A 23,790-nucleotide genomic window follows, 5' to 3' on the forward strand; every position below is an offset into this window, starting at 1 on the left:
CTAACTGCAGCCTGCAGGAGGGAAAGACCCTTTCAGGTGGCCTTGGGGAGCACAAAGCACTGGCCCCATGGGGAAGCCATCACCCCAGGACCTGCTCTGCCCTGTGATTGGGCTGTAGGAGCTTGCTCCCTCCCCCAGAACTTGGCTTTCTCCCGGGTGCATTACCCAGCTGCCCATACACTCGAGGCTGCGCCAATCAAGAAACCCCAGCCTTTCTTTCTTTCACACAAACCTTGCTGTTGAACATGGAGCAGCAGCAGCTGAGGTTAGACTTGAGCTGGAGACAATGTTTGGAGTCCTCGCTGTGCTCTTTTCAGATCTGGGGCCACACTGAGGTGCATACATGCTCAGCAGTCAAGTTTAAAAGGATAAATCCAGATACCGTTCTCACCCCCTCAAACCAGAAGTCAACCGTGTTGCTAGGGAGACACACAGGTGGGGAGGCTGCCCATGGGGGAGCAGAGAAATATCTTGCTGTCACTCTGGTTGCATAATGGTAGCTGGAGTGCTAGGAGACCAGAGAACACAAAGATATGCCCATCAGAAAAACGCACCATCGGAGTCCGTCCTTGGAGCTGGGACCAACAACAGGCTCAGGCTCACGGCTGTAAGCTGTTCCCCAGCTGCACTTGTTGACCCTCGTTCCAGCGGGAGGAGGTCACCCTCCTCGTTCTATGGAGGGTGACGCAGAGACTTGATGGGATATGTATGCATGCTCCTGAGCACTGGCCATGCTCCAGGCCCCGCCAGGTGCTGGGGCTGGGCTGGGCAGTGGGTGAGAAGGATGCATCTGTTCCAGCTGGTAAGTCTGGGGGCTGGCTTACCTCTGGTCCAGCCTCAGCGGAGGGAAGAAAGAGGAGGCCACCTGCTCACAGAGCAGTCATGGAGACGGAGTTCAGGATGAGGCCTTGGCGCAGCTTCTGCCCCTTAACCCTGGGTTTCTCCACCCTCTATCATAGACCATCTGGAGAGGTTCTTTATTTTTGATATACCATTGTTTGGTTTTTTTATTCGTCAGGTGATGGACATTTCAGTTGGCTCCACTTTTGGGCTATTGTGAATAATGCCGAAACATTCATGTACAAGTTTCACATTGGCCCAGCTTTGGTTTTTGGGACATTCTCATATAAACATTTGTGTGAACTCTTTCAGCTTGGGTATATATCCAGGAGTGAAATTGGTTTGTTTTTTTTTTTAATATTTTATTTTCTTGACAGAGACAGAGAGAGAGAGGGGAAGATAGGGACAGACAGACAGGAGAGAGATGAGAAGCATCCATTCTTCGTTGCAGCTCCTCAGTTGTTCACCGATTGCTTTCCCATATGTGCCTTGACTGGGGGCTACAGCAGAGCAAGTGACCCCTTGCTCAAGTCAGCAACCTTGGGCTTCAAGCCAGTGACCTTTGGGCTCAAGCTAGCAACCATGGGGTCACGTCTGCGATCAAGCCAGTGAACTTGCACTCAAGCTTGTGAGCCCGCGCTCAAGCCAGCAACCTCGGGGTTTCGAACCTGGGACCTCCAGGTCCCAGTCTGACGCTCCATCTACTGCACCACCGCCTGGTCAGGCAGGAGTGGAATTGTTGAGGCATTTAATTTTTAACTTTGACATTTGTATTTTGTAATCCATCACACACTCTATATCTTGAGTTCTTAGACACCGAAGATTTGTTTCCCTGAATACAACTTGGGCTGTTTACCACAGGCTCATTAGAGGCTCTCTGCCTGCTTCTCCACACTTCTTCCTCCACACCAGGACCCTCTCGTGCCCGGGGCTCTCAGTGTGCAGAGATGGGCCACAGGTCTAGCTGATGGCTGCCAGAGCTTCTGCTGGGTCAGCTCAGGCAGAGCTTTTGGAAAAACATCTCAAAGGAGATATGCTCCACTACCAACCCGTGCAAGGTAAGGTAGTGCTCCTCCTTACATCTCCCTCGTCCTTCTCTGTGCTACCCTTCCGTGTGTTTTTAAGATATTGTTATTGATGTTAGAGAGAGGAGAGAGAGAGAAGGGGGGTTGTGAGAAGCGTCAACTCATAGTAGTTGCTTCTCGTATGTAACTTGACTGGGCAAGATCAGGGTTTTGCACCAGTGACCTCAGCATTCCAGGTCGACACTTAGTCCACTGCGCCACCACAGGTGGGGCCCTTCACTGTGTTTATAAGAACTTTCTTTAACTGTCAAGAGCTGTCAGAATAACACATTTCTTTCCTGGCTGTCCTTTCACTCTGTTCCTCCGCATCTGTTGTATTTCTTACCACATTATTTTTTCAAACAATTGAGATGTAAGCCACGTAACACAAACCATTTTAAAGTGTGTGATTCGGTGGGTTTTGAGCATATGCTGGCTGTGTGGTGCAGCCAGCACCGGCACCAGAGTCTCATTCCACAGGTGGCTTTTGCCTTGCTTCCTTGACCACTGGGGCCCCGCCCCGCTGAGTTTCACATGATAAAACCAGGAGACGGAAAGCGGCCACAGCTGATGTTCTTTTTTTCTGTGGCCTTGTGTTCTTTTTGCTACTTTTTGTGTAAAGTAGATGAGCTCTTAAACTATATTGAAGCCAAGACCAATGGAACCCTGGCAGGGGTAACCCCCCAGGGGATTCCAATATTCGTGGGGCTGAGAACCCTGCCAAGAAACAGGCAAAGCTGCCTGCCCCCAGCAGGAATTATGCCTCGGCCGAGGGAGGGGCGCATTCATGGTCTGAGGACTAGCTGGATGTCACCAAGTCTTCTACATCCACGACTACCCTCCTCCCCAACCCTGACTGTACTGGGGAGGAACCTCGAGCCAGCCAGGGTCATCATTCTGGAAAACTGAGGCCACCTGGCCATCTCACTTCCCTCCTCCTATCTCCAGAGTTGATAACCCAGACCCACCATTCGGAGGCTAAACAGTCTCCTGCACAGACATCCTCAGCAGCTCGCCACAGCCTGTAAGAAAGTGAGGCAGAGTACCTCCCCAACATTTCTGCCTCATCCACTACTAGCCTTGTCCATTTCTTCCCCACCCCCAACCTCTTCATTCCAGCTACAGTTCCCTCTAAGCCCTCTGTGACTTTGCCGTTCCCACTGCTTGGCTCCACCCCCTCCAGGCCCCTCCTCCACCTTACCAAGCTCAACCTGGCTTTCTGGTCTTAGCCCTACTGCCGCAGAAGTCCTTCCCCAGTCCCAGGGCACAGCACCTCCTTGTGGTCTAGCCTGGCACTGCACTCCCTGGAACAGCTTCTGTCTCTGCTTCCTAGGGCAACTCAGGTTGGGGCATGACATATTCATTTGGGTCCCCAGCTCCCTGCACAAAGCCTGAGTGACAGTGAATGTGAGTGAGCAGAGCCTTTGCAACTCGTTTGAGAGTATTGGGACAAGAATCCCCGTGGACGTGGCGGCTCCAGCGGGGGACCTGAAGGGCCCGAGGGGGCGTCAGCCTGCAGACACCGGAAAGAAAAGCCTTCCCAGTGGCCAGAGCCCCATTTTCACTCCTATCTCTAGAGCTGCTGCTTCTGCAGGGCAGGGGTAAGGTGGGGTGAGTGGGGGTCGGGGGGCTGAGAACAGGCCCAACCCTGCACTGCTCACACCTGCCCTCCGTGACAAACGTCAGAGGGGGTCAAGGTGGAGGTCTCAAGCCTGTCTCTCTCTCACCCGGGCAGTCACAGTGCCCACCTGCCAGGAGGACAAGAGCCCAACGTCAGAGCACTGTGGGGAGGGTGCTGCCCCACTCTGTCAGCAGCAAGGCCCTGTCCTGCCCTGACCCCCCAGGCCCACCTCTGCCAGAGGCTTGGGGAAGAATGCTGGGTGTTACGGCCAGTTTCCAGAATGGCCACAATGACCTTGGCCTCTTGGTTTTCACACCCTTGTAGTCCCTGCCTGTGTCAGATCACTGGTGAGCACCGCGGTGATGGTGTGTGGGTTCTGAGGCCAGGGGGAAAACATTTTGGTTTTGACCTTGGCCCTTGAATCCTGTTAGCCGCCCGGTGGGGAGACCTGCGTGGAGAGGAACCGAGGCCTCCTGCCAACAGCAGCCGTGTGAATGAACCACCTTGGAAGTGGACCCTCCAGTCCCGGCCAAGACTTCAGACGACTGCGGCCTCAAGAGGGACTCTGAGCCAGAGCTGCCCAGACCGCTCCCGAGTTCCCAGCCACAGACACCGTGACCCGTGAACGATCACCTTCGACTCTGGGTGTAGGGCCGGGAGGCTTGGCTGCCCTGACCAGTGTGGAGAAAGGGCAGGCAAGGGAGCCTTGGATCTGAACAAAATTAGACAGTTGCCAGCCAACATCACTTTTTCCTCCATTTTAATTAACACTTTACAAAGTACAAAATATACTGTCTTTTGGGGGGAACATTAATTTTTTTTCTCTCCGTCATACAGTACATGAATCTCGAGGGTTTTGTTTCTTCAACAAAGAGAGTAAGCGTGAGGGGCCGGGGGCAGGGCTGCCAGTTCCCCCCTCACCCAGGGACAGATGTAGGTGCCACTGCTACTGCTGGTGACCTGGGGCATGACAGGCGAGGGTCCGAGTCTCCCAGATGGGGCCCTCAGAGGGCAGGGGCCCCTCGGAGTCCCACTGTGCACCCGACATCCACTCACCCCATCTCAGGATAACGGAAATGATTTTGGCATAAAGAAGAGGGCTTGGGATTTGTGTTAGGTGTCCCCACCCCAGCTCTGGAGCCAACCCTGCTCAGGTCTTCCCGGACCATTTTCTGAGTAGGTAAACTGAGGCAGTGGACAGAAAACGCGCTGAGCTTAGTCTCTATCTTGGGACTTGAATTTGGCCTGTTTTCCATCTTTCCCTTCCCCTGACCCCTTGGCCTCCTACGTTGCCGGACACTTTCTGGAGGAGCCCCAGTGGGTGAGGGCCGCCTGCACCCAACCTCTCCCCGGGGGTACCGACTTCAGGACCAGACGCTTCCGAAGGGTTGGCCTGGCAGCTCTAGCCTTTCAAGCTGGCTGTGTGGACAGCGTCTCTGTGGGGGACATTTCTGCCCCAGCCACAGAGCAGTTTTAACAAAGTCACCTGGGCTAGGGCAGTCCTTACTGATCTGCCCGCTTCCCCAAACTCGACGTGTGGCCACAAGTCAGGATGCCTAGGCCTCCAAATACTGAATGAGCCAATCCCTTTGCTCAGATCTGGACTCTGTACACACGTGCTCTTACACACTACTGTATATGACAGCACATACACATCGTGTATAAGTACAAACACGTGGCCACACACAGAACAGTGACCTGACTCCCAGGGCAGAGGTCACCTGGACTCCTGCCTCTCAAGTTTCCCTCCCCTTGAGCCGAGAGCGACAACACCCTCACCACTAGGCTGCCAGTGGCTCCCATCTCGCCCTTTCCCACACAGCGGGCTTCACAGGAGTGTGTGCGCGTCAAAGCTGAAGGCCACAGCCCACCCAGGGCTTTCTCCCACGGTACAGAAAGGGCGTGAGAGACAATTAAGGTTGTCCTTTGGCTGCCTCTAACTTGAAAATTAAAAAAAAACAACACCCAAAAGGATGTGGGCTGAGCTCTGAGAGCCAGCTCTGCCAGGGCTCCATGCCCCCGCGACAGCCCCAGGCCCTCTTCCCGAGCCTGCCCCCCGCTGGCCACCTCGGCTGGCTCCCGCCCTCGGTGGCCTCTCTGAATGGAGGACCACTGCCTGCTGCAGGCCTAGCCCCTTCCTTAGCACAGCAGCTTGGGAGCCTGACAAGCCAGTCTGCCCACTGCTGGAGCCTCCATCCGCCTCCTCGAAGCTCCTCTCAGGCCAACCCACCCCATTTCCCAGCGGCTGTGACAGCAGGGGCTGGCTGGTCCCCAGCCCCGACGTACAGCCAGCAGCAGACACATCAGGAGTGTTTCCTTCCTCCCCTCTGCCCAGTGCTCACTCAGGAAGTGGCATAAACAATTTCTCCGGGCTGGAGTGCTCTGCTGTCAACAGGGACATCCCCAAGGTCCCTGCTCTTAGCTGGGGCTGGGAAGGGCCTTCGCTGTCCCCACATCCAGACCCATAGGCTCAGAAAGGTGGCCTAGGCTGGCCACGGGGCTCCTAAAGGTCTGCCCGGGAACTGGAGCCAGGAGGGGCTGGCGGTGGGTGGGCAGATCGTGCCCTTGGACTGAAACAGGGGCCTGGCCCTTCCCGGCTCCTTACACCTCACCTCCCGGCACTCGTCATCTTGGAGGGGACAGGCCCCGCCAGACCACACATCCTTTGAAGACTGCACTGGTCCCTGAGGCCACGCTGCCTGCTGGGGGAGGCTGGTGGGCAGCTCTCGGTCACCTGGCTCCCTCCCTGCCCGCCGGAGGCCCAGGGTCTGAAGGAGGTGGGAGGAGAGTGCTGGTGCTCAGGGCCCCTGGATCCTGGGGAGGGGAGGTCTGCACGCCTCTCCAGCTTGGACATGAATCCCGGCTGAGGGCAGTGGCATGGGTGGTGCCTCTCGCGGAGCTCCGGAGACCGCCCTGGGGGAGGGGGAGGTGCACGGCTGGCACTGCCCACTGTTGCTGGGTCAGGACCGAGGGCAGCAGTTCCTGGGAACCAGGGGAGCCCAGGCCAAGGACAGGGCAGAGGTGAGGTGTTACAACTGGGGATAGGAAGGGGGTGGTCATGGTGACCCCCCCTCACTCTCCCACTCTGTAGTGTACGGGGGGTGGGCAAGGGGCGAGGGTGTGTTTAGATAGTTGGCGCTCTTTCCCCGGGAGTGGCACTGAAGTAGACACCGGCCCGCCTGCTCAGCCGAGGCCGCCCTGCCCAGGAGCCCGGGCTTCCTCCCCCTGCTGCATGCAGCCCGATGGGGCACGTTCCTCAGGCCACCTCTCTGGCAGGTCTGGGCACACGCTCCCTTCAAGTAGAGCCTCCAGGTAGAGCCGGGGTCTGGAGACCCCACGCCTAGCAAACCTGCAGAGGGTGGGGTGGGGGCAGCTGGTCACTGGGGACAGTGCTCACAGCCCCTGTGCCCCAAATGCCGTGGGGACCACAGCACTGACCGCCAACCACAGGCATGCAGACACCTTGAGGATGTGCTGCCCACCCCTGTGGGCCTTTTCACACAGCAGGGCAGGGACTGGAGAGCCAAGGCCACCCCCCCTCCCGGTGGGGCGCGGTGCCCCATGCCCTCCCTGGACATAACATCAAGGACATACATCCGTCCTTTAGTCAGGGCCAGCCCCCCGGAGACCTGGGAAAGAACCTGAGGTCTCTAAGCCCGCAGGTGAAAGTATCAGGGAAGCCACCAGCACAGAAGCAGCATGCGAGGGGAATGGGCCGGAGGGAGACTCGGGGTGACCACCCGCTGGCCTGGGAAGGGGCTGGTCTGTTCAAAAGCAAGAGGTTCCAACCCCTCCTCTCTCTGCTCTACCATCTTCCAGATACAAGGGTGTCAGGGGACTTGGCCGTTGAGACGGGGGTGCAGGGAGGGGCTGAATCTGCTGTCAAGGGGGGCTGGGGAGCAGGGGGGGAACCCTCGACACCCCCCACCTGGGGCTCAGCTCCGGGGCTGCTGGTTTTGTTTTTCTCTAAGTCAGGGCTGAGGCAGCCGGCCGGCTTCTCTCAAAGTCGTATTGCCTATATACTTGAATTAAAAATATACGGTGGCTCAAACGTGCCTGTGTGCACGGCAGACATGACAGACAGGGCGGGCGGAGGCGCTCGCGCCCGCACACTCACGCGCACACGCAGTGGGGTCTGCGTCCACGTACCACACACACACAGGCGTGTGCGTGCCCACACAGTATATATTAACATATATATTGCTCAAGTATATATGCTATTTACAGTATATATCTATATCAACATAAAACACAGGTATTTATACGTGTGTACAATAGATACGCCCTAGGGGTCTGGGGAGCACACATCTCGGGGGTCACGGGGCCTACACACTTGCTCAGAAGGGAGGAGAGGTCAAGTAACACGATTAGGGGAGCCGACAGGAAGGGGCCTGGAAAGGGGTGTCGCAGAAAACCGAGGCCTTCCAGGGTCAGAACGGGGCGCAAGGCTTCCAGTGCCGCCCTCCCCACATGGCCGCCCCCATTTTGGAACCAGCAAACAATTTACACGTTTTGGTTGTTACGGAGTTTTGTGCAAAATGAATTAACTTAAAAAAACAAAACAAAAAGAAAGAGGTGGGTTCCTAATCAGTGCACGGGCCCTGAGATCTGCTGGCTCCAGATGCAACCTCCTGTGTCTGGGGGCTTCCAGGGCACACGGGGCCCCCCGGCTCCGAGGAGGAGTGGGTCCCCTCACCAGACCGAGAGAACATCACAAGTCAGCTGATGCCCGAGCAGGAGCGCCAGGAAGGGCAGGGACCCCGGCAGGCCGTGCTCAGGGAGCATCCCCAGCTGCAGAGCAGGCCCAGGGGCTCACCATTCCCCCCGGGGAGCCTCCAGGGGGACAAGCCGGCCCCAGCTGGCCCGCCACCTGGCTGTCTATCTCCCTGTGGCCCTCAGGTCCCCTCAGAGACTCAGAACCACAGCTACCTGGTACCTGTCATGAGGCCCCACTGGGCAGCCCTGTGTGGGGCCCCTGGAGTTCCGTCTAGTAACAGACCTCTGCTCCCTGTGTCCTGCTCCAAAGAGAAGGCAGGGCTAAGGCTCCCAGTTCTCACGCTTGTCTCTGAAGCCACAGGGCACCAGCCAAGACACACTGAGCCTCCAGGCCGCCAGACAGAACTCACAGGCCCTGTCTCTCAGAACGGCTGCTGACCACAGCCTGGGCGCTAATACATTAAATAAGAAACTAAAGAAAGGATGGTTTTCTCTATTAAGGCTCAGATAAACTGCCTCCCAGATCAAGTACTCATGAATGCCACAGTCCCCGGACTGAAGAATGGGCAGGCAGGCGAGTTGGGGGCAGAGGCCTTCCATGTCCCCCAAAGTGGGGCAAGGGAGGGGACAGGACGACAGGGGAGCCCTATGCTGGTCTAGTCAACTGTTGGGGAGGTGAAAGTGACCCAAGAAACCCCAGGCCCAGAATGCTGGGAGTACCCCCACTTGGCGGAAACAGAGGCTCCACCTACCTCTGCCCCCCCTGAACCACAGAGTTCTCTATGGACCTCCAGGACCACAGAGTTCAGGGAGAGCAGAGGGGTCAGGAGCTCGTGACCTAGGCTGGTGGGTCTCCTGGGAGCCACCCTCCCAGGAGTGAGTGCTTGTGGTGGGGAAGGTCTGGACAGGGCCTCCTTGGCAGTCTTGCTGGGAGTTGGGCATAGGCCCTGTGGTTGGCAGGCGAGGTTCTGGTGGCTCAGGCCGTCCCCAGCTCAGGGCCCCACCTGAGCTCTGCTGGAGCCTCACCAGCACACGTCCTGATGGCTGCCCACGGGCCTCCACTCCGGGAACCAGCCCCGAGCTGATGGAACCAGAGACCAGCAGCCACAGCAGCCAGTGTCCTGCCCTCATGGGGGCCTCCCCACGGTCCACACTCAACCCCGCTCGCCCCCCCCCCCAGGACAACACACGAATTGGTGCCCCGTGTCTTGTAGGAGGTGCCAGCTTACTTCAGTACCCCTCCCCCGGCGGTGGGCGAGGCTGGGCGAAGAGGTGGGTCAGCTCATAAGCTCCCTGGGCCGCAGACATTTTCTGGAGTGGGGGGTGGGGAAGAAGTCAGATGTTCTCTGGAGGGTCTGGGGGCTCTGGGCAGGCAGAAGGGCGTGGGGAGGCCCTGGCTCAGGCTCCAGGACTGGTGGAGTCAGTAACTGGGGGTGTCTCTGAGGCCCTTCTTTGGAGAACCTGGGGCTGATTTTCCAGTCTGTTGAGAAATACTGCAAGAAGAATCCTCGGGCGGGGGCCGGGCCCAGGGCTGGGGGTGGATGGGGAGGAGTGAGACCCTCTAATGCTTCTCTGCTTGGCTGACTTTCAGGGCACTGATGACCCCGTTGATGTTTTCTTCTGGTACCTGCAAGGGGCAGGAGGCAGCAGACACGTGAGGCCCGGGACGGCTCCCCTGCCCCCGGGCCCAGGGCCGACACTCACCAGTGCGTGGTCGAACTTGAAAGTACTGATGTAGTAGGCGGGGATGTCTGCAGCAGCCAAGGGCTCGGAGATCTGGGCCACAATGCCACACTCGTCTGGGGACAGAGGGGGGGACCTGCTCAGCCTCCACATGGCACCGTCACCAGGGTGCCGACCAGTATGCCCTCAGTCCTCCTGCTGCTCGGCCTGTGCCCTCCTTTTCCCAGCAGCGCCGTCCTGCACCCACAGTCTCCCCAGAGAATGCCCACCACTCCCCCGAAGGCCTGGCGCAAAGGCCCCTCAGGCAGGAGCCCTCTCAGACTCCCTCAGCCAGCAATGAGCTCTCCATTCTTAGGGACCCACCCAGTTCTGTCTAACGGTGGTCCCTCTGTCAGTCTCCATGCTTTGTAGCCCCGATCCATCTTCCCTGCCATCTTTCAGGCTCTGAGACAGAGCAGGAGGCAGTGTGGGCAACGGAACACACAGGTTCGGGCCCTCTTTTCGGTCACGGACTCTTTTCTAGCCAGGTGACTGTGGCTCTCTGAGCCTCGGTTTCCTAATCAGAGTCCCCACTGGGTGAGGGCCTGTCTTAATGGCAGTGTCAGGAGTTTGGTTGGGCCTGGGACGTGACTTCCTGCTCCTTCTAACATCTGAAGCAGGTGTGTCTGGTGCTTTCTGGTCTCCCCCAAACCTCATCTGATATCCTCACGTGCAGCTTCCTTTTTTCGTGTGTGTGACAGAGACAGAGAGAGGGACAGATAGGGACAGACAGGAAGGGTGAGAGATGAGAAGCATCAAGCCTTCACTGTGGCACCGTAGTTGTTCGTTGATTGCTTTCTCATATGTGCCTTGACCGGGGGCTACAGCAGAGTGAGTGACCCCTTGCTCAAACCAGATGAGCCTGCACTGAAGCCGGCGACCTCGGGGTTCTGAACCTGGGTCCTCTGCATCCCAGTATGGTGCTCTGTCCTCAGTGCTACCACCTGGTCAGGCTTCCTCCCTGATTTAAAGGCACCATTCAAGGCTTCCTTCTACAGGAAGACCTCCAGGACCCCGAGGACTACTCTTCTCCAACACAAGCCCGTGTGTTTCCCTAAGAGCTACCTTTCTGATTTTAGTGATGATACACTTACTGGCCCCGCTGACTGGGGGTGGGTTTGGGGACGGAGAGTCCAGATCGGGTCCCCGGCTCCCATGGGATTCTGAGGCGGAAGCCTGGGAACTGACACGGGTCCCATCCCCAATGTCTCTCCACCCAGCTTCCCTTCGCACCCTCTACTCCCTGGCCTGGTCCTGCTGGTCGGCCCACCAGGAACCCGTGCAGTGGCCCTGCAGGTCTCTCAAGCTTCCACTTTCCCCTTCGGCGGCAGGCTGTGTGGGCCTCCTGCCCGCACTCCTGGGGTCAGAGTGCGGCCGCGTGGGCCTCCTGCCCGCACTCCTGGGGTCAGTGTGCGGCCGCGTGGGCCTCCTGCCCGCACTCCTGGGGTCAGTGTGCGGCCGCGTGGGCCTCCTGCCCGCACTCCTGGGGTCAGTGTGCGGCCGCGTGGGCCTCCTGCCCGCACTCCTGGGGTCAGTGTGCGGCCGCGTGGGCCTCCTGCCCGCAGTCCTGGGGTCAGTGTGCGGCCGCGTGGGCCTCCTGCCCGCAGTCCTGGGGTCAGTGTGAGGCTGTGTGGTGGAGACTGGCTGTGTCCTGAAATACCTTTAGCTACAGACACAACTGTTCCTATAAACAGGGGTCGGGAACCTATGGCTAGTGAGCCAGATGTGGCTCTTTTGATGGCTGCATCTGGCGTGCAGACAAATCTTTAATAAAAAAATAAAGTTAAAAATATAAAACATTCTCATGTATTACAATCCATTCATTTCCTACCACTCATGTTCATGATTGCGGGTGGCTGGAGCCAATCACAGCTGTCCTCCAGGACAACACCAAATTTTTATTGGATAATGTGTAATGCACACGGGTTCCCGACCCCTGCTATAAAAGGAGAAGGGGAGGAGATTAGGGTCTAGAGTGGTGCATTTCAGATCACAGGTTGTGACCCATTTGTGACATTAATTTAGAAGGCTGGTGACCAGCGTTTCAGAAAATGACACAATGTAAAAGGGAAGGCCAAACAGCACAGCATATGGTTAGATGAGAGCGGCTTTGAGAAACTGTAAGTCGTGTTGCTTGGGTCTGTGTGTGCCAGGTTACAATGTACAATAGATTTACTCCGGCCATGATCAAACCCTTATGGGCTCTGCTGGTCAAGAACCTGTCAGATTCTAAGATGTTTTTCTTGCTGGACTCTTGGACGGCTATAAGCATGGCTCTAGAGCCCCTGGGAAGGCAGGTCCAGCTGCTGTCTGCTAGACTCACGCTGGTGTCCTAAACACTCCTGTTTCCATTGTGACCCACGAGGCCAACAAACAAGTGTCCTGCAGCAACGCGCAGACACACCTGCCAATGGGGAGACCGTCGCTTCACCTACCATCTCACCTTGCCTTCTCCTTCGTCCAAACTTTCTTTGTGATACTATTATACTGAGTGTATTTGGGTAAACTCAGAAGCAAAGCAGGGGACAAAAAGGTAAGCAGGTGTATTTATGAGTCTTCCTGCCTCTTTCTGTGCCTCCTCCTGGTGGCTCCTGGCTGCCCTCCTCACCTGCTGAAGCTCTGCTGGTCTCCCGCACCCTCGGGAAGAAGCGGGGCAGACCCCTCGGTCTAGCGTCAGGGCCCTGCCCCTTTGCTGGGAAGACCTGGCACGTTTCTTCCTTTAGACTCTGCAGGCAGGGCCAGCGGCCGGGGTGACGTGGAGAGGCGCTCTGTCACACCTCCCTCCACTTCTCCTCCCCGTCAGCCCAGTGACTATCCGCTGCCCCTTTGCCGGGAAGACCTGGCACGTTTCTTCCCTTGGACTCCGCAGGCAGGGCCCAGCGGCCGGGGTGACGTGGAGAGGCGCTCTGTCATACCTCCTCCACTTCTCCTCCCTGTCAGCCCAGTGACTGTCCGCTGCTCCGCGTCACCTCCTCCCAAAAGCCTTCTTTTCCTGAACCTTTTCCAAGCCACCTAGTCCACATGTGACAGTGACAGTGACAGCTGCTTGCTGAGCACCTCACCGCTGCTCCTGAGCCCTGAGGCAGCATGTATCCTCATCCTTGTTTTACAGATAAGGAAACCGAAGTTCAGAGGTTAAGCAAGCAACATGCCCAAGGCCACATTTCCCGCCTCCCTTCCTGGTGAGTTCCTCTATCTTCACAACCCCATGACCCCGCTGGCCAGCAGACTGGGCAGAAGGGCTGGGGCTCGTGCAGGAGGCGGCCCGGGAGACAGGCCGGGCCCAGGGTCGGACCAAGAGCCTTCAGAGTCCACTCCCCAGCACTCGAGTCCTGCCCCCACGGCGCTCTGGCTTTAGCCCAGATGTGAGCTGAGTCAGAAGGCACTGTCCGGCCCTGCAGATGACCGTCCACCTGCGAACTCATGAGAAAGGTGGAGGCAGGTGGCAGCATCCAGTTCCCTCACAGGCCCTTTCCCCCAGATCCAAACGCCCTCCATGTCCCTGGCCTGTCCTAGGAGCAAGGCCAGAGCCTGCACACCGTCAGGAACATTCTGCACCATCTGTGAGAAATCTGGCTTCACCGATCCCACTGGGGCCTGCCCAGGGTGCCCTCTGGAAACAACCCCTCTGTCATTTGCCAAGAGCCTCCACTGGGCTTAGGCTCTCAGGGCTAACAGTGTGGCCGGAGGAAGCAGTTTCTCATCAAGACAGCGCTCTGTCCCGGGCACTCTGCAGTCCCTCCCAGGGGCTGCCACCTATATCCGGTGCTGGTGGGACATGTGCTGCATGGCCCTTCCAATGGTCTGGGGCCCCTCGAAAAATGCTCATGGGAAAAAATACCAAAGACACTGTCTGGTAAACTGTGAAAACTGCCCTGGCCGGTTGGCTCAGTGGTGAGCATCGGCCTGGCGTGCAGGAGTCCCGGGTTCAATTCCCGGCCAGGGCACACAGGAGAAGCGCCCATCTGCTTCTCCACCCCTCCCCCTCTCCTTCCTCTCTGTCTCTCTCTTACCCTCCTGCAGCCAAGGCTCCATTGGAGCAAAGTTGGCCCGGGCGCTGAGGATGGCTCTGTGGCCTCTGCCTCAGGCGCTAGAATGGCTCTGGTTGCAACAGAGCGACGCTCCAGATGGGCAGAGCATCGCCCCCTGGTGGGCGTGCCAGGTGAATCCCGGTCGGGCGCATGTGGGAGTCTGTCTGACTGCCTCCCCATTTCCAGCTTCAGAAAAATACAAAAAAAAAAAAAAAAAAAATTGTGGAAACTGATGCTAGACTAAGCCTTAGGGAATAACTGTAAATCTTTTCCTGGGGCTTCAGGTGAGTGTGGTCCTAGGTGAGGAAGTGCTCCTCCCCAGGATGGAGACGGTGACGTGCTGGGATGGCTGAGGCGGCCGGAGACGCTCAGCAAATACCCTGTGTATGTGACGCAAACATCAAAGATTCTGTTCAACAGTCATTACCTGGGAGCAGTGGGGTGAAGGAGAGCCACTCTAGTGCCTGAGGCAGAGGCCACAGAGCCATCCCCAGCACCCGGGCCAACTTTGCTCCAGTGGAGCCTTGGCTGCGGGAGGGGAAGAGAGAGACAGAGAGGAAGGAGAGGGGGAGGGGTGGAGAAGCAGATGGGCGCTTCTCCTGTGTGCCCTGGCCAGGAATCGAACCCGGGACTCCTGCACGCCAGGCCAACGCTCTACCACTGAGCCAACTGGCCAGGGCTATTTCCCTTTTCAATTTCTGTTACGTCCCCAGTGTCCTAACAAAAAGCAGGCATGAATCTCCTCGTGGGGAAAGTACGAGTGCTTTGGTTGAACCCATTCCTCCAGTCCTGCGGAGGCTTGTACCTCCTGTCACTCACTGCTCAGGGGCCTCAGGTTCCCTAAGCCTGTCTCCCCACCTGCACCACAGGGTACAGATGCTCAGGCCGAACAACTCCAGGTGATACGAGCGCCCAGCACTCAGAAGCACTTGGCAATGCCGGCCCCTCAACCCCCCACTGTTGAACCCCACGAGACTCACCAAATCCTAGGGGCTGGCCTCCGATCCGCACCATCTTCCAGAGCTCTCCAGATGCGCTCGTGAACAACAAATTACTAGGAAACCTTAAAATGGAGTGAGAGGAAAATCCCAGAGGCTGCCGTTAACGATGCTCCCTGGCCAGCACTCGGCCCCGGGCTCCACCTGCCCCAGGATGGTCCCGAGGGCCCCGGCACAGCCCTCCACCCACTCTCTCTGCACCCGCTCGCCTGGGGGGTGGGGGGCAGGAAGGCGAGGCTGGGACTGTGCTAACAACTGCTCCTCCCCAGCTCCACAGAGGGGGCCGAGGGACAAAGGGCACTTGGACCTGGGGGCTGTGTCTCCCTGAGCTGCCTGTTACCTGTGAGGCGGGGCCCGCTTACCTACAATGAAGGGACAAAGTGGGTGCTGTGCCCATGATGGAGCCCAGCCCACCCTGGGTCACCTGTCCCCTGCGGCCCGGCTCACCTCTGCTGGGTCTGCACGTCCATCACCAGGGAGATGTAGCCCTCAATGAGGGAGAAGGAGAAGAAGCGGATGTGGCCACAGTCGTCGCTGGCAGCCATGGGGTCCTTCACGCTGGGGGCGGGGGTGCTGGTGAGGGATGGAGTGGGGCCCCACCGCACCCCGACCCCCACCTGGCTCTCCCACCCTGCCCACTAGCCTCAGCATGAGGAGCCAGGAAGAGCAGGGCCAAGTCCCGGCCCCTCCCTGCCGTGCTGGGTAGCCCTCAGCCCGCCTCCCCCGCTTGGTCTCATCCGTGTGATGCATGGGCATCCATGGCACTCATGGAGGTGAGCACACACTGCCCCGGGCTGGGGACCCAGCCGGCCCCCAGCGCAGGACAGGGTTCCTCTGTCCTCATGCTGGCCCACACCTCAGGGTGCAGTCTGTTGTCACTGCCAGCTCACTGGAACGTGCACCGACCAGACCTGGTGTTGGCCTAAATTTAAAATCTGCTCTGAGGAAAAGCACAGAGCCTGTTGTCCTCTGAATGAAAAAACCCAAGTTCCCGGCTCCTCAAGGACTGAGCTTGCGCTCGTAGCTGAGGGGACTGCGGGGTGTTTGGGATTCACCAAGTTTTGTGATTCCCAAGGAAGAAAGTCTCCCCTCTGAGAATGGGGCTTTTATTTATTTATTTATTTTATTATTATTATTATTTGCATTTTTCTGAAGTTGGAAACGGGGAGGCAGTCAGACAGACTCCCCGCATGCACCCGACCGGGATCCACCCGGCATGCCCACCAGGGGGCGATGCTCTGCCCATCTGGGGTGTCGCTCTGCAGCAATCAGAGCCATTCTAGCGCATGAGGCAGAGGCCACAGAGCCATCCTCAGCGCCCGGGCCAACTTTACTCCAATGGAGCCTTGGCTGTGGGAGGGGAAGAGAGAGACAGAGAGGAAGGAGAGGGGGAAGGGTGGAGAAGCAGATGGGCACTTCTCCTGTATGCCCTGGCCGGGAATTGAACCCCGAGACTCCACGCCAGGCCAACACTCTGCCACTGAGCTAACCAGCCAGGGCGAGAATGGGGCTTTTAAATACAGCCATGTCCTCCTCCACCCCAAACTAGCTGCAGGGCACATCTGTGTCTCCCCTTTCAGACGGGTCCCCTGGGCAGGTCTGTCCCCTCCGAGGCGGGCTCCTAAACACAGCCATGTCTCCTCTCCGTCCACCCTGAGGTCTGTCACACCCAAGAGCCCCCTACCCGTTGGAGTAGAACATGACGTCCATGAGGAGTGTGGCAACAGCAGGCAGCGTGTCGGGGTCCAGGCTGGTGACACAAAACCTGTTGCTCGGGCTGGACAGCGGGTGAATGACAGGCCTCTGGACTGCGAGAGTGCAAACACAGGGGGCTCAGGCGGGCGGGAGAGGAGAGGTAGAGGCAGGGGAGGCCCAAGAGAGGGCGGGTTCGCCAGCAGACGCTCTGGGGAGGCCTGGCTGCAGGCCCTGGAAGACCTGGGCCCCGACATTTCGTTAGCCCCTCCACCTACAGCTCTCTGACACCTCTCCCCTGGCCCCAGGCCTTTGCACATACTGTGTCATCGGCCTGGATTGCCCTTCCCAACCTTCACCATCTGGCTTAGCTCCCACTCATGTTCCAGGCTGCAGCTCGAGTCACTGCTCCGGGCGGGGGTCTGCCCAGGTACCATGGGCCAGGCTGGGAACACCTCTGGCCATTGTGGGTTGCGTCCACATCCAAGAACCTTACTAGACCTTGGGAACAGGGTGTGACCGGGATGCTGAACTGTGTTATGCCCAGTGTTCAAGTGATGCTCTGAGAATGGGCTGCTCTGGGGAATGACCTGGTAACTTTTTTTAAAACTGAACTTGTTGGTATGACACTGGTTAATAAAATTATACAAGTTTCAAGGGTACAACCCTGTATCATCTAAATGTCACACTGTGTGGTCACAAAGCCAAGCCTCTCCCACCACCGTTTATCCCCTGCAAACCCTCGTCCTCCTCCCCCACCCCTTCCCTCTGGGAATCATTCTACTGTCTGTTTTCTTTTTTCTTGACCCCTTCACCTTTTCCACCCAGCCCCCACACCCCGCCCTCCGACAGCTGCCAGTCTGTTCTCTGTACCCATGAGTCTGTTTCTATTTTATTTATTAGTCTACTTTGTTCATTCGAGTCCATAGAAGTGCAGTAACATGGTATTTGTCTTTCTCTGACTGGCTTATTTCAAGGGCCTGGTAGATTCTCGAGGTCTCCCTAAATGACCACCCCCACTCACCCATCTTGGGCTTCACAAAGCCATTGGTGATACCAAGGTCCTCGGCTGCCACCGTCTCACCGTTGACGACCCGCAGAATGGTGAACTCTGATGACAAGGTATGGGTGACAAAGGGCAGGTCCCGCTCACGTACCTGGGGACAGGAGGTTGAGGATGTGTTCTGTGGCCCCTGAACTGAGTGGGTCTGGGGGTAGCGACCCCTCTACTCTGAGATTCTGCCCAGAACCAGCTTCTCCTGCCCTTGCCTCCTGCCCTCCTGGTGGGGGATGGGAGCCTGGGACCTGGGCATGTCTCCCCAGGGGCAGCAGGGAAGATACAAAGGGGCAGATGCCACACCGAGGGCTGGGAGGTACAAGTCTGCCCCCCACCCTACCCTTTGAACACTGCGCCCAGACCTGTCCCTTCCTTTCCCCAGGCCCATGCCCTTGAGGGTGGTCCACGTCCCATGGGAGAAGAGAAGGACATGGTGGCCAGAACCTGCTGCTGGCCCTGTGACCAGACATACCTGCCACCCCAGGGGAAGGGTGGGGCAGTGGGGGAACAGATGTCCAGTGGGGACGGTAGCCCCCCCATATACGACCCCCAGACCTTACTTCCTGGCCTCTAGGTCAAACCCAGCATGGCCCACTGGGGGAGGGCAGAGACCCAGAGCCCAGCCTGGGTCGTGCTAACACCTGACTGGCACCTCCCTCCGAGCTGATCAGGGACAGGGGGCCACAGAACTTGGCAGACAGTGTCTGTGGGGGGTGTCCATGTTCCCCCAGGCCCTGGGGCGGGGCAGGCAGTTACCAGGATGAAGTCCGTCTGGTAGGTGGAGAGCATGAACACGGAGATGTTCTGGTCGGCCAGCGGGGCGATCACCGACTTGGCGATCTTGGTCACTCCGATGGGCTGGGAGCTGGAGAAGCTGCCGCCTCCTGACACTACATTGAGGGCCAGCCAGGTGGCGTCTGCCACGCTGAGGTGCTCCGAGGATGGCAGCTCTGGAGGGGGACACAGAAGGCAGGCCTGTGACTGACGGGCCTTAGGTCCCTAGGGCACAGAAGGCTGCAGAGGTGGGGGGTGGGGACTGAGACGTTGGACCAGCTGTGTGGTCTTGGCCCGCCCCACCCTCCGGGCCCAAGTGCCCTCATCTGTCAAAGGGGGGTGGGCTCAGCCTCAGAGGACTTCAGGTGTCAGGTGGCTCAACAGGGTGGGAACTTCATGGACAGGTGGTTTAATTGTGTCAGGCCTCAGTTTTCCCTACTGCGAAATAATGAGTATTCAGCAGTTAGTAATGATTTTGTTATTTTTAGTCCTCACTACCCTCTGGGTGGCAGGGGCTGCCATCACCACCTCACACCAGTGGAATGGGTCTCGTGGTTTTCAAACTGGGTTCCCAGGAACCTCCCAGAAAACTGGGGTGGAGTGGAGGCCAGGAAAATACAGGAGGAGGGCCCAGGATTTCCTCCCTGCTTCAATCGGACCTGCCTGTTGGGCCTCCCTGGAGGGACTCACAGCTCCAGACGGCTCCTGGGGATGCCGCTGTCAGGTGGGCTGTGATTGCCACCCAATTCCCTTCTGAGAGCTCGGGAGTCCTGGGGGTTGGCACTGGCAGGGGCAGGGTGGGGGAGGTTCAGAGCGACAGTAATTGCTGGGTCTCTGTGGCTAGGGCAGGGATTTTTGCTCAAGATCACTTCTGAAAGAACAATGCCAGGATTCAAACCCAGGTTGACACCCTCACATTCTGTCCTGGGCACCGAATAAGAAGGGCCATAGGACTTCCTGAGCCCCAGGAAGGACAGCGGCTAAGGAGAGGGGCCAAGACACCAGGCAGGATGAGGACAATGCCTCAGGCAACATGGCTTCCAAGGAGAGGAAATTGAGTGAGGCCCCACCAGGCTCCTACCTGCCCAGTTCTGGTCGTCATGGCGACCACAGCCTAGTGAGCCCATTGGTCCTGCTGGCTAAGAAGGGCCAGTCCTGGGCCAGGCTGGCTGGAGAGGCTGCCGGCTTCCCAGAAAAGGGAAAAGGTTTGGGAGGGAGAGCAGGAGAAAACATTTTAAAAGACGCTGGATCTCGGGCGGCCGTGTCTAGTCTCTCCACCCATTTACCCGAGGTGTCAGAAAGGAGGCTGCTGCTCAGCCCCGGCCGGCCAGAGCAAACACGCTTCCCAGAACCAGAGGCCCAGCTCAGCTCTGCGTCGTGAATAATTCTGCTCCTGGCTCTCGGCCCTGGAGAAAAGCCCCTGAGGTTCTTGAAAGTGGCAGGCCCGGAAGGAGAGGGAGGTGGGCTCTGGACCAGTGGTCGCCCCTCTGAGGCGTCCAGAGGAGGCACTTTGTCAGAGCGGCAGAAGCAGCTGGAGGCCACAGCATGTGCTGCCTCTGGCCCTGTGGACCCCAACGTTGCCCGGGCATCCTGGGGGAGCGGGAAGGGCTGCCTGGGCCCCGTCCTCCCCGCGGGCCAGGCCTCGTGGTGCCGGGAGTGCTGCTCCTGGGTGTGGGGCGAGCTGCCGGGAGGCGGCAAGCTGGCTCTTCCCTGGAGGGAAAGTGGACCCTTTCCAACACTGAAACAGATTATCTCTGTCACTGCCCATCGTCCAGGACCCTAAAAATAGCTTCTTGGAGCTGAGGACGCTCGCTGGGAGAGGAGGAACAGTGTCTCCCTGCCCTCTCAGGCCGAGTTGCGGGGTGGAGCCTCCCCCTCTCCAGGAGTCCCCTGCTGTTCCGGCCACGGGACCTGTGCAGTTCCCTGTGCTGGGTGGCCACGTCCTCTGCAGATTCTCAGGCCCCTCCCGTCCTGCCTGCAGCAGGGTTGTGTCCTGGGGTAGGGCAGGTGCTTTGAGTCTGGATGTGACCTTGGGTCCCTGGGGTTTTTAGTTTTCAAATGTGGGATGATGAAATCATGATCTACTAGAGAAGACGCTTGGAGGATTAGAAGAGATAATCCCCATCAAGCGCTTAGCTGAGTGCCTGGCGTCCGCCCAAGTGCTCCTCAGATGCCCGGGCCTTTGTTGTCACGCTGTTGGTGGCAGTTCGGCTGGTTCTGGATGGCAGGTGGGTACAGTGTATCAAGAGCGTTACAAATGTTCAAATTCACTGTAAAGGAGTACAGCTAGCCTTCGAAAAATACAAGTTTAAACTGTGCGGGCCCACTGACGTCGGGTACACACGAACATGGCTTACAGAACGGACAGGGAGGGAGGTGACCTTGTGTTTGGGACGAGGCCACGGAGGCCCCTGGGCACAGAGCAACTTGCCCAGAATGATAAGCAGTGAGTAGCAGGGCTAGAACCGAACCTGGATCTTTCCCTCAGCTCAGCAGGAAGCCAGAAGTTAACTTTTCAACATCTTCCTTCTCCTATTTTTTGGCCAGTGAGGGCCCAAAGGGCATGTCCTGCCCCAATGTGCTACAGGTACCAACTGACACAGGCGAGGGGACTGCAATGGGTGGGGACCAGTGAAAGGGCCGGATTAGCACTACACCCCTTTTAACAGCACACCCACGATGCTGCCCTCTACCTAGAGGTCAGGGCAGGTGCTCATATTATTCTGGGTATCTGAGAGCATCTAGCATTGCACACAGTAAGTGCTCATTAAATATGTAAAAGATCAAATGGCACACCTGCACACAAACCCCTCCTGTTTGCCATACAGACACACAGCATCTGTTTTAGAGCCAAGAACCTCTAAAATTCCACATTAGATGGAGCTGCCTGGCTAAAGTCACTGACAATCGTCCCACTCTCCCGGGGAAAGTTAGCATTTTACGTACATGTGAATTGCAGAGAGCTGCTGGTTCTAAACTGAGAAAGCTTCACGCTGGCAAGAGTGAAAAATAACCAAGTCACCCTGGCCAAGGGGCGCCTTGGGTGAGAAGCAACGTCTGCAGAACTGGGAGACAGGGCACCACCCCTCACACAGCATGGCACAACCAGCAGCCTTCGGCTGGCCCACTGGGCAGCTGCAGGCCACACTGCTGTTCTGAAGAGGAGCCTCCTAAGAGAAACTGCCCGGAGCTGAGGTGACAAGGTGGAACTCGGCAGTCCCCACCCCAAATCCTGCCCCGCCCCCCTTCTCAGCTCCTCCTGACCCGGGTTTGTTAGGAACCAACACAGCAGTTCCTGCTGCAAATGGGCCCGTCACTCAGGGACTCCGGGCGCCTGTGTCAGTTTTCCCTCTTATAAAATGGGTCTTATGGCCCTGGCCGGTTGGCTCAGAGGTAGAGCGTCAGCCTGGTGTGCGGGGAACCCGGGTTCGATTCCCGGCCAGGGCACATAGGAGAAGCGCCCATTTGCTTCTCCACCCCCCATCCCCCCCTCCTTCCTCTCTGTCTCTCTCTTCCCCTCCGGCAGCCAAGGCTCCATTGGAGCAAAGATGGCCCGGGCACTGGGGATGGCTCCTTGGCCTCTGCCCCAGGCACTAGAGTGGCTTTGGTCGTGGCAGAGCGACGCCCCGGAGGGGCAGAGCATCGCCCCCTGGTGGGCAGAGCATCGCCCCCGGTGGGCGTGCCGGGTGGATCCCGGTCGGGCGCATGCGGGAGTCTGTCTGACTGTCTCTCCCCGTTTCCAGCTTCAGAAAAATACAAAAAAAATAAATAAATAAAAAAATAAAAAAACAAAATGGGTCTTATTACCCTCAGGTCCCTGGAACAATCCCAGGGGTGATGCATTTCTGCAGTGGGGTAAAGGGGAGTCTTATTTTGTGTCTTTTCCCTGGTAGTTCCACAATAGGAGTATGAGAGATACTTACTACTTTATTATTTTTATTAAAATTTTTTTTCATTGATTTGAGACAGAGAGAAAGAGGAAAGGGGAAGGACAGGGAGAGAGCAAGAGATGGGGAGAGAGGGAGGGGGGGAGAGAAAAGCATCAACTGGTTGTTTCGTTTACTTGTTCCATTTAGCTGGGTTCTCACTGATTGCTTCTCCTACGTGCCCTGACCTGGGGCCGAACCTGCAACCTCTGGTGTGCCAGGTCAACTCTCTATCCACTGAGCCACCTGAGTAGGGCTAGATACATTCTACGGTACATGTACATAATTTTTTCTCAGGCAATAACAGCTATTCAAGCAGCCTGCTTTGCTAGCCCGGGAGATCCCTGCCCAGAAGTCATAGAACTCTAAGGCTCCTGGGGTCAGAGATGGGGGTCTCTCAGTTCCCGTGACATCTCCAGGGCCTAGCAAGATGCTGGCACGCCCCAGGTGCTCAGTAAACATGCCCTCCTGCAACCCTGGGGGCTGGCTCAGATAACTGGGCAGTCCTCTGCAGGACAGCTCCCTGGTTAGTGACAATTCCTGCACACATGGCCTTCCAGGGCCTGCAAAACCGGCTTACCAGGTCCCACAGCCTCCCTCTCTCCTTGCTCAGTGTTGTCTCATCTGCTGCCTGGAGAGGAGGGTTAGACAGACTATCTATGCTCAGAGAACACTCTGGGCATTCCTTCTATGTCTGAGATGCCACGATTCTCAGCAGTTCTCTACAGGAAAGGTACGAGTGCCCATAAGAAAAGGAAGATGTGTTTGGGGTGCCAGAGCACCCAGTTTTCATGTACCCGTGGCTCCTGTGCTCAGAAAACACCTGCTGAGGAAATAAGTAAGCGGCGACATGGGTGTCTTTGGTGGCGAGGCAGGGCCTCCTGGGGGGCCTGCCCTGTCCCTGCTTTGGCCACGCAGATGCCCCCTGGGAGACAGGGGAGGACACCATGTCTTTGAGATGTGGGGGGCCGAGCCCACCCCCACACTGCCTGGTGCCCTGGAGCACCTGCGGGTGGGAATGACAGAGCCTCGCTGGGGAGGTGGCTTCCCCAAGGTGTCAACATGAATCGGGAACTGCGGAAAAGTCAACCTCAGACCCATTTGCCATCTCAGACCCACTGTAGGAATCACCCTGAATAAGAACAAATGTTATGTATTTAAAGAGTTTACAAATTTATCATGGGAGAAAAATTAATGCAACTTGAATTCTAACCTTAGGGGACAGGGTAAGGAAGGGGGGCTGCTGGGAAAGGCTGTGACGTCACAGGAAATTGTAAGTTGTAATGCTAATGGAAAACATCTCAATCCGTATGATGGTCAGAAGTAAATTAAAGAGAGACAGCCCCATG

The 23,790-nt window shown here is 57.5% G+C and overlaps 1 protein-coding gene across 1 annotated transcript in view; it reads right to left on the reverse strand.

Moving 5' to 3' along the window:
* Positions 1-8,509: 8,509 nt before the first annotated feature.
* CASTOR2 (cytosolic arginine sensor for mTORC1 subunit 2) overlaps positions 8,510-23,790 on the reverse strand; it is a 52,197-nt gene continuing 36,916 nt past the window's right edge. Inside the window, exons 3-9 of the mRNA XM_066382442.1 lie at positions 18,498-18,691; positions 17,709-17,841; positions 16,677-16,800; positions 15,440-15,550; positions 14,975-15,057; positions 9,946-10,040; positions 8,510-9,868 (exon numbers count right to left, since the gene is read on the reverse strand). Of these exons, the coding sequence (XP_066238539.1) occupies positions 9,803-9,868; positions 9,946-10,040; positions 14,975-15,057; positions 15,440-15,550; positions 16,677-16,800; positions 17,709-17,841; positions 18,498-18,691 (806 nt within the window). The 3' untranslated portion in view covers positions 8,510-9,802. The remainder of the gene's footprint in view (positions 9,869-9,945; positions 10,041-14,974; positions 15,058-15,439; positions 15,551-16,676; positions 16,801-17,708; positions 17,842-18,497; positions 18,692-23,790) is intronic.

This window comes from Saccopteryx leptura, chromosome 4, assembly GCF_036850995.1.
Source record: "Saccopteryx leptura isolate mSacLep1 chromosome 4, mSacLep1_pri_phased_curated, whole genome shotgun sequence".
Lineage (NCBI taxonomy): Eukaryota > Metazoa > Chordata > Mammalia > Chiroptera > Emballonuridae > Saccopteryx > Saccopteryx leptura.